Raw genomic sequence first — 9,351 nt, 5'->3', positions numbered from 1 at the left:
TTCGAACCTGATTAATATTCTCAAAATTTAAATTCGTCTCAAATTCGATTAAAATTTATTTTTAATTATCCGAATCCGTTTCAAACCCGATTATTATTATCTGAAAAAAACTAGAATTTATTTAATTTTATATATTTAATTAATAATCTATATAAAAAATTATTTTTATTAATAATTTATATTTTAAAATTTTAATAATTTCATAAAATATTTTAATCTTATTTGTATAAAATAAAATATACAAAAATTTATAAATACTATTAAAAATATATATTTTATATTTAATTAAATATTTATATAAATAAATTTAAATAAAATCCGAAGTTAATTTAAATTTATTATAAATATTAAATTTTAAATTTAAATTCATCATTATATAAGTATCCGCAAAAACCTGATCAGTTGACGTTGACATCCTAGCGTGGAAACGGCGACCTTGGTGCCTTGTGTTGCCTACTCCCCTAACACCTCAACGAAACAAAGTACAGACCCAGTCCTCTCTGGTCGCTAACCTGGGTGGATGTATGCCATTTTCACCAACAATTATGCTTTTTTTAAGCTTGATTTCCTTCTGAGGTAACCTACCTGCTCATCTACTTATCATTGTAATTTTGTCATCACCGCTTTTTTCGCATCAAAATCTCATATTGCCTCCTGTTTTTGTGATTTGTTAATCTAAATCACCAAAGCAGCAATGCCAAAACCTTCCCCAAGAATCATCCATGGACTACTCAGATTTCACCACCGCCAAATCATGTCTCTAACTCAAAACACTTGTCTCCAAGCACTTCTTCTCTCGCCTCTAGAATTGGCAGCTCACTTAAAAGACCGTACTCGAATGGGTTCTCCAATTCTACTTCTTTCCCATCTTTTATTTCAAATCCCATTTCTTCAAATGGGGGATTATCTCATGTTCTCTCGCGGGGAAAACCCAACTTTTCATCTTCATTGAGGACTTACCGCCCGTTTTCTAAACAGAGTGAAACAGGGTTAAACAGAGAACGAAAAATGACTTGTAGAAAATGCTACGAAAAATGACTTGTAGAAAATGCTTTCTGCATTTGCACTCATGGAAATAATGGCGTGCCAGCGTTTATATACAAAACTATTCTAGAAACTACTTGAACTAACAATGAGCTACTGCCAGCTGGATAACAAAATTTGGCGCCTATTTTATCAAGCTACGTAATTTACATCATGATTCGCAGAGTTGTTCCTATGAGGTGAGGCAGTTTTCTTTCAAGAGTTCTTCGAATTTTGGGAAAACGGTCAACGGGAATTTTGCAAAAAAATATTTTTGAGATGCTACGGCGGTTACCTCTACTTTTTCGAGGTACAGTGAGGCTGTAGGTTTGCAAATTGATGCCTTTTGGAAGAAGAATTTTATCTTCCTGCTTGGGGCTGGAGGAGTTGTACTGTGTGCTTTGCTTTGGAGGGTTATGTTTGGGATTGCCAATACTTTCATTGGCCTTTCTGAAGGCATGGCCAAATATGGTTTCCTTGCCCTTTCTTCAGCCATAGTTGCCTTTGCAGAAAGTTTTTTCTTCAATTGTTTTATTGTACCTTATTCTATTTACTTCTTGTCAAGTGTCAACCCTTTTAAATTTACTTGCTGATAAAGAGTATGTCTCGGTGCATTCTAGTATTATTGATGTGTGAAACTATTTAGAAACTTAAATTGACTTGTGATCTACTACCAACATATTTACTAGCAAAGTATATGGGCCACTTCTCACATTGTAAGCAACACGGTTGCTCTTGTTAATGTTGTTTCCTACCTCCTTCAATAACATTTTCTGCAACATTAGCTATCAAAATATAGTTTTTGAATAGGTGCATTCGAACATGTATGCAGAATGTCATTTGTTTGAGGAACAATAATGGGATTGCATTTGGAAGTGAAAGGACCTTTAAAAGTTTCCTTTTTGATGTGGAAACTCTGTGACAGAATTTTTAATGCTTGGAAATTTGAGGAACAATAATCAAAATGTGGGTATGTGCATAGGCAGAAAACTGGCCTTATCAATAATTCCCCATAAAATTTTGCAGCAAAGGAGCCTGTTAGGATCAAAGTCAGTAGCTGGTTGGTTATTGATGTCATTCTTTGTTAGGAGAATAGTTAGTATTCCAGCTGATAAATAGTGATAGTCCATTGTAATTGAATAAAGAAGTAACTGATTGAACACAACATTCTCTTTCTGTGTTCTTGAGACTTCTATCTCCTTTCTCTCTTCGTGTTCTTTCCCTCTCCTCTTATCACTAATTCTGTTCACTTTTTTTTCTCTTTTCTCTCTATTTTCGTGGCTGCTAAACACTGAAGTTGAGTCTGAATCTCAGGTCCAAACCAAGTCAACCAAAATTGTGAGAAAATGAAAATAGAATGAACAACAGTAAATTGACTAAGAAAATCTATTATCCCACGGGAAAAAAATTAATTAATACTGGTTTCATGCCAGGGAAAAGTCACCAAAGACAGAAAAATTAGAAATTAATTGAAGTAAAAAAGAAGTAGGAAATAAAATCTTACCTGTAGGCTGTTGCTAAAAAACAAGATCCTTAGTGAAGAGGTGATAACCATCAACTGTAAAAGAGTTGGCAAGTCACCAGTTTTGAGCTTTGAGAAAGGGAGCACAGCTTGTAGAACACAAATCAAATCTTGAAGAAGAGAGAGCATAAAAAGAACCAGGGAAAGATTTTTGCTTTGGGGCTTCTCTTTTCTTCTAAGTACTGTATAACAAAACTGTATAGGTTAAAACAACCAAGTATTACCAATTTTGTCTAAATTGGCAAGTTCACCTGTTTTCGTTGGGTATGACTGGTTCAATTATCAGTTAAAAATGTAGAAGTAAACCAGACTAGACTGAGGACCATTTCCTAGTTTAACTAGATGGACTGGCCAGTCAGGTCCAGTTTTAAAAACATAGTGCAATGTGCAATGGCATTGATTGGCTACATTTTGTATAATGAAAGGGAATGGAATTTTTGCTAGCTTTTTACAATATAGAATCTTCAATCAATAAGGTTAAAGGTGAGTCTTTATGTACCATGCAATTTGGGATGATTGGGTAGTTTAGTTGTTATTTTGCTTGTGTAAGTTTTATGGATAGTCGTCCTCCTGTTTGCACATGAGTAAACACACTGTTTGCTGCTTTTATCAATACTAGCTTCATTTATTGATAAAAAGAAAAATAAAAAAGAGATGAGAGTTGCGAAACTACTAGCTATCTAATATGCATTTATCGTAAGGAATTTAAATGTGAGAAGGTTTTACTATGCGGCAGCTAGCGACAAGCATGTGGTTGCATCTGCATTCTGCAGTGATTTGCAAGTTCTACTGCTTACATGTTAGCAACGTGATTCTCAAGTCTCAACTTTAGCTTCCAAGCACTAGTGACAGGCATTCTGCTAAATTGCAGATTCTGATGATAGTCATCTTTCAATGCAGATTCTGGTGATAGTCATGCACTTATGTAAAATGTTTCAGGGTTATAACGTTCACTGTGTCATAACTGAAATGGTCATGTGTCACTATCATTTCAGGTCATGATCAGAAGTGCATATCTTTGTAGCCTCTCTGAAAATGAAATCTGCAGATATCTGAAAAATGGATTTGTTTACTGTCTATATGGATAAACTATTGTTGCCACAGAAGAAGCATGCATCAAACTTGCAGATTATCATTTGAATGTTTTATGTTTCTTTCTTACTGTAGGGTCTGTATATCTGCTCTAGAATCACAATCAATCCTGATAGAGTTTATAGAATGGCTATGAGGAAGCTTAATACTTCTGCTGGAATTCTTGAGGTTATGGGTGCTCCTTCTACAGGAGCAGAGTTAAGAGCCTACGTGATGTCAGGAGGTGGGATTACATTGAAGAACTTCAAGCCAAGGCTTAGGAGCAAGTGTTCTTTTCTCATCTTCCCCATACGAGGTTCCGAGAGAAAGGGTCTAGTCAGTGTTGAAGTTAAGAAGAAAAAAGGCCAGGCTTGCTTTTGTACATCCTGCACTCTGTTTTTTTTTTTTCTCATATGATGTAGTGGTATAAGTATTCATTTGGACTAAGTCCTGTGTGTTAGGTTGGTTTTTCTTGTTTTGCCTCAATTTCCTTTAACAAGACTTAGTGACTTTTTATTGAAGTTCTACTAAATTAATGCCCTGCTGTGTGTGATGAAGATAAGTATATGCCAGGATCGGGATTAAATTCTTGGTTTTTTGATGAAATGTTTACGCATCCTTTTCTTTTCTTTTCTTTTCTTTTTTCCAAATAACAAGCTTGTTCGTGGAACTTATTAAAGTGATTGAGGTCATGAATATGATTCTTCCAATCGAATGTCGCTCTTGTTAAACTGTAAATTAAGTGGCTCTTATGTGCGGAAAATTGATTGTAGACTTTTTTTGATGATTTGGCTTTCATTTTGTTGTGGATGAGCATTTTTGAGATTTGACTACATTTGTTTCCCCTCAAACATTTCCTGCATTTACTTGTGTTTGGCATATACAGGAAATTGGGTAATGGAAATTGCATTTCTAGTCATGGTAAAACTTAGCCATTTTCAAGGTAAATAACTTCCATTTCAAAATGGCAAGTCTTGTTTCAAAAGGAAATTGTGTCTATTTTGTTAAGTCTCTGTGGTCTCCATTATTGTTTCTACCGTTATTTTGTTAAATCTTTTGAGGGTTTTGCACAACAATCTTATAACGTTAACAAGTACAGTCCTGACACCTCGTAAAATTATGGAATGCAAATGTGAGCAGATGGGGAGTAATTGAAGGTCATTCACACTATCCTCTACTGTAGAATTGAGATAAAAAGACCTGTTATCCTGATGCTTTCTCTGCACAATCATTCCTGCATATCTCTAAAAAATCACATCATCCTAGAGCTGCTCTTACATGCATCTCTAGGATCCTCTTTTCTTTTATTTGGATGATAATATTGATAGAGATACTTAAATGGTAATGTCCTGATGATGTTATTCTGCTGTGCAGTATGATATGAAGCTATTGGCTGTTGATATTCCAATGGCATTAGGACCTGACCAGAGATTATTTCTGATTGGAGATGAGGATGAGTATAAGGTTGGTGGTGGACTAATATCTGAGCTGAGAGATACTGTTGTGAAAGCTATGGCAGCCAGTAAGGAATTTGATGATCTTGATCAAAATGAGGAAGAGGAGGATGTGGCAAGAGAACTCCAGGAAGCAGAAAGAAGGCACCGTGAGGAAATTGAAAAGCTTGAAAGAGATGGTTCCTAGTGTGTGTTTATTAAGGATTTTTCTTATTCAAACTTTTGCTTCATTCTTTTCTGTTTTGTTTTGCCCTGGAATTTTTTGGGTAAATGCCTAAGGCTTGATGTAGGATCATCTTGCATCTGTATCAGAGTTGAGTTTTGCAAGTCTTTTTTCTTTAAACGGCTAATGAACTCCTACAGAGATCTCAAATTTTTAAAGTTGAGATGTCTAATCAAGGTAATAAAGTATACAACTGGGGTACTGTGCTTCACTAGAAGTGAAATTTTCCTGATTTGGATTGCTTGCCTTTATTTTAGGTTTTGCTTTCTTTTCCTTTTGAGTCTTACCATTTTTGTAGCAGCAACTTATAACGTTTTATGGTCTTGTGAGTCTTCAATGAAGACATGCCTTAGTTCCCCTGGGTGTAATTAGAAATCTTTTCAGAGAAGAGAACGATGGTGGGGAGTCCTACTACTACTTTCCTTTATTTCCTTGTCACACTCATTCGTTACTCGTGGAATGTAGCTGTTGTCAAAAACTTGATGTTAGCTGTGAAATAGCTTCCGCAAGTGCACGGGTCACAGTAGTATAATTTTAAAAATAATATCGTTCCCACAGAAAATTGTGCTTAAATTGGAAATAAAAGAATAAGTTAATTAGAATAGTAAAATTTAAAGATATTAAAAAAAATGAAATTTAAAATTTAAAATTTAAAATTTAAAATTTAAAATTGAGAAATTTAAGCTAAATCAAATAATTAACTAAATTACCAAAATTTAAATTGAAATTGCTAATTATGAAATTGGAAGGAATTAAATCTAAATTCAATAAAAATTAAAGTGATTCTAAAGATAGGTTTTTCAATATTATTTGCATGTGGTTTATCTCCAATTTAGCCAAACACACGAGAATTACAATTTTGAGGGAAATCAATTCTTAATTCTTTGAAACATTTTTCAAGCATTTTAAAGTTGGTATTCATCAAATCAAACCCTACTTTCACGGTATTTCAAACATGATAAAAACTCAATTAAAGCTCTAATTGATTTTTGAAAGTCCCCTTAATCCTCTTAGCTTATCTCTAACACCAAGAAAATTAAGTTTATTGCAAGATTATCTATCCCAAATATTCTCTTTTCAGTCCATCTGTCAAGGATTAAAACTTAACTTAATGAGGGCCCATTCATCAAGCAAGGCAACAAGCTCACAAGCAATAAATCAAAATGCAGCAAATCTCATTTAAATGACTAAATTAGTTCAAAAACCACAATACAAAGCAATATTTACAAATCCATTTCTAGAATCTCAAAGATCTACTCATAAATCATGGTTTTAAGACAAACCCAAGTATAGAAATGAAGAAATAATAAAAATCTAAGCTAAGAAACTGAAAAACCCAGTAAAATGATGCAGAATCTGTTGCTGAAATGTTGCAGAAGGCGTCCCTTTTACTGCAGCAAGACTAGATTTCACGTGCCTCTCTCCTTCGTCTCTCCTTCTCTTGTAAAATCTCATTGTTCAAAGAAAGAGAAAAAGAAGTTTTTATATGGTTCAGAGGTTTGCCCTAGAATGGGCAAAAAGGCAGAAGATTCTGGAGAAAGTGATGTATTAAATTAGAGGGACGAAAGTGCCATGTCAGTCATTTTTATTAAAATGATACAAGCTGAATCGGTTGTATCGCGCCTTATGTCACAGGTTGTGAAACTTTCTGCCTGAGAAAAACTTCATATCTGACAACGACACAACCTGTGACACAAGTTGTGTTACAAGTTGTGCAACTTTCGGTTTCTTTAACTCAACTTCAAAATTTTGCAATTCAACTCTAATTTCTTCTAAATGGCTGCTCTGATCAAAATACACTAAAATTCTCCAAATTTAACCTACAAAACAAATAAATTTCAAAAATTAAGCTAAGAAGTGTAAAAAGACAAAATTTACTAAATATATGCTAATATCTATAGTAATAGCTATAAACAAAGGTAAATTATGTGCAAAAATTATATCTACATGATGATACAAAATGCATACATCAAATTCCCCCATACTCAAACTCTTGCTTGTCCCCAAGCAAAATTTCATTAAAACTCATTTGGAAGAGAATAGAATCAGTCTTTGAAAACACAAAAATCACTAATCCAAACTACCAACTTACCTCTAGCCATCAACATTTCCCACCAGCAAAGCACAAAGAGTGAAGCAATCACTCTCAACAATTACAGAATAACTAAGAATTAACCAATCAACCCAAGCAACAAATACCAACCAGCTATAAGAGTCAATTATGCCTAAACAAACCTAAATGAAATAGATAACCAATGTGTCTCAAATAGATAGTGAGTAATGTATGGAGGATTGTATTGCCAAACCCATATGCAAGCATAAAAGATCTAACTCTACTAATGTAACAAGCATTTTTCAAAGAATCTTTAGGTCTTTTTAAGGGTTGTAATGGGGTCAAATAGGGTAAATTGTGGTTAACAAAGAAAGGAAATAAGGAAAATAAAATATGAGAATAATATTAATCATGAAACTCAAAGTGCATCCAATATTCTTTTTTTTTCTTCTTTTTTTATTTCCATTTTTTTAAAAATTTTTTTATATAATTTTTTTTCTTTTAAATCAAGAGGAAAGAAATCCACAATGAATCTCAAGTGCTATCACAATAATTATATAAAGGGACTACTTTTTATACTCTTTTGATTTTGTACTTGTCTCTGTTTCACGTCACACCCAAAATTACCTTTGGGATATTTTGGTGACCTCTTTTTTTTTTTTTATCAGCTTTTCATAATTACTCTAGCACTTTTCAAGATGTTTCAATCCTCCAAGTTTTTTTTTTATGTGCACTTAATTGCTAAAATATTATTCTCATAAATAGGTGGTAGTGTTTAGGTTTTATAGCTAGGTAAATGATTTGGGTTCCAAAGAAATTAGGGAACTAAGGTTCAAGGGGGGTTTGCAAGGGTTAAAATGAAATTGAGGTAGGTTAAGGCTAAATATGATGTTTAAAAATATGAAGGAATGCCTAAGTCATATTTCTATAAAATGCAAGTTAAAAATTTCGCTTTGAAAGATTTAAGATGTTTGTTCTAGGAATGGTGAGACAGCAATGACCATTTTCTTCCTTAAAGGCTTATTTAGACACTCAAAAACTCAAAATAACTAATCAGAATTTGCATACCTAGATGAATATATTAATTTTCAACTATTAAGTAAGAGAAAGAATAATGCTTAAGACTTTGTACCCAACTGGAAACTTTCATTCCATTAACCATCTAAAGGCAAGTTAGATTGCTTGAATAAGCAACTTTTGGAATTCAAAGACTGGTTTAAAAATCCAAAAATTTTAAATGAATAAATGAAATACATGAATGTATAAATGTATAATCAACCTATATGCAACTAAGTATGCATAACTAAGTATATGAAGCTATATGCAGTGTATATATGTGAATATGTACAAGTATGAATTAATGAATGAGTATGTCACTATATGCAAATAAAAAGGAAAATAATTTTTACAAAAAATTTAACCTTTCCCCCATACTCAGATTGGACATTGTCCTTAATGTTAAAAGATTGCAAGGAATGGAATAATTTGGCTATAAATTCAATGGATTCTCTTAAATATTGTGCAGGAAATAGTAGCTAATATGTGCATAAAGAATGAATATGTAAGCCTAAAGTGGATAAGGGGTACCCTGTTTCATAAGTGGTAGCACAACTTGTGCTGAAAATAACACAAGCTGAGATAAGAATTGTTATCTCATTGAAGGTGCAGCCAATTTAATTAAATAAAATTTAGACAGCTGTTGCACTCATTGCAAAAGAAACAGTGGAATGGAATCCATTAAAGCAATTAAACTCAAAAAGTTGAAATAGAGAGGTTAAGCTTCAAAAAATATAACCATGAGATATCCACTCATCAGGTGAAATTCCGAAGTAGCATATCAAAAGCAAGTGAGCAAAGCACTAAAGATTCAAAAGAAAAATGTACTTATGAGTAACTAAAAAAAAAAACTGAATAAGCAATTGTTTCAAATAAAAGAAAAGCAACACAAGCAAAATATTAACTAAACAAGTCGCTAAAAACACTAATTAATTAAGCAACTAAAATA

General features: G+C 33.0%; 1 protein-coding gene across 1 annotated transcript; it reads left to right on the top strand.

The window, feature by feature from the left end:
- Window positions 1-520: 520 nt before the first annotated feature.
- Window positions 521-5,516, top strand: LOC110657639 (uncharacterized). The gene is made up of 5 exons (XM_058150865.1): window positions 521-576; window positions 693-1,015; window positions 1,303-1,529; window positions 2,074-2,076; window positions 3,713-5,516. The coding sequence occupies exons 1-5, from the start codon at window positions 521-523 to the stop codon at window positions 4,031-4,033; spliced, it is 930 nt and encodes a 309-aa protein (XP_058006848.1). The 3' UTR covers window positions 4,034-5,516.
- The last annotated feature ends 3,835 nt before the right edge of the window (window positions 5,517-9,351 follow it).

This window comes from Hevea brasiliensis, chromosome 8 (assembly GCF_030052815.1).
Source record: "Hevea brasiliensis isolate MT/VB/25A 57/8 chromosome 8, ASM3005281v1, whole genome shotgun sequence".
Classification (NCBI taxonomy): Eukaryota; Viridiplantae; Streptophyta; class Magnoliopsida; order Malpighiales; family Euphorbiaceae; genus Hevea; species Hevea brasiliensis.
The sequence above is the reverse complement of the archived record's forward strand: the minus strand, read 5'-3'. Positions and strand labels throughout refer to the sequence as shown.

Bases quoted from the DNA above. Each gene is read 5' to 3' on its own strand.
- LOC110657639 (XM_058150865.1), top strand. From the start codon at position 521: ATGTATGCCATTTTCACCAACAATTATGCTTTTTTTAAGCTTGATTTC. The intron at 577-692 runs GTAACCTACCTG...TCACCAAAGCAG, and splicing joins AAGCTTGATTTCCTTCTGAG to CAATGCCAAAACCTTCCCCA. The intron at 1,016-1,302 runs GTAGAAAATGCT...AATATTTTTGAG, and splicing joins CAGAGAACGAAAAATGACTT to ATGCTACGGCGGTTACCTCT.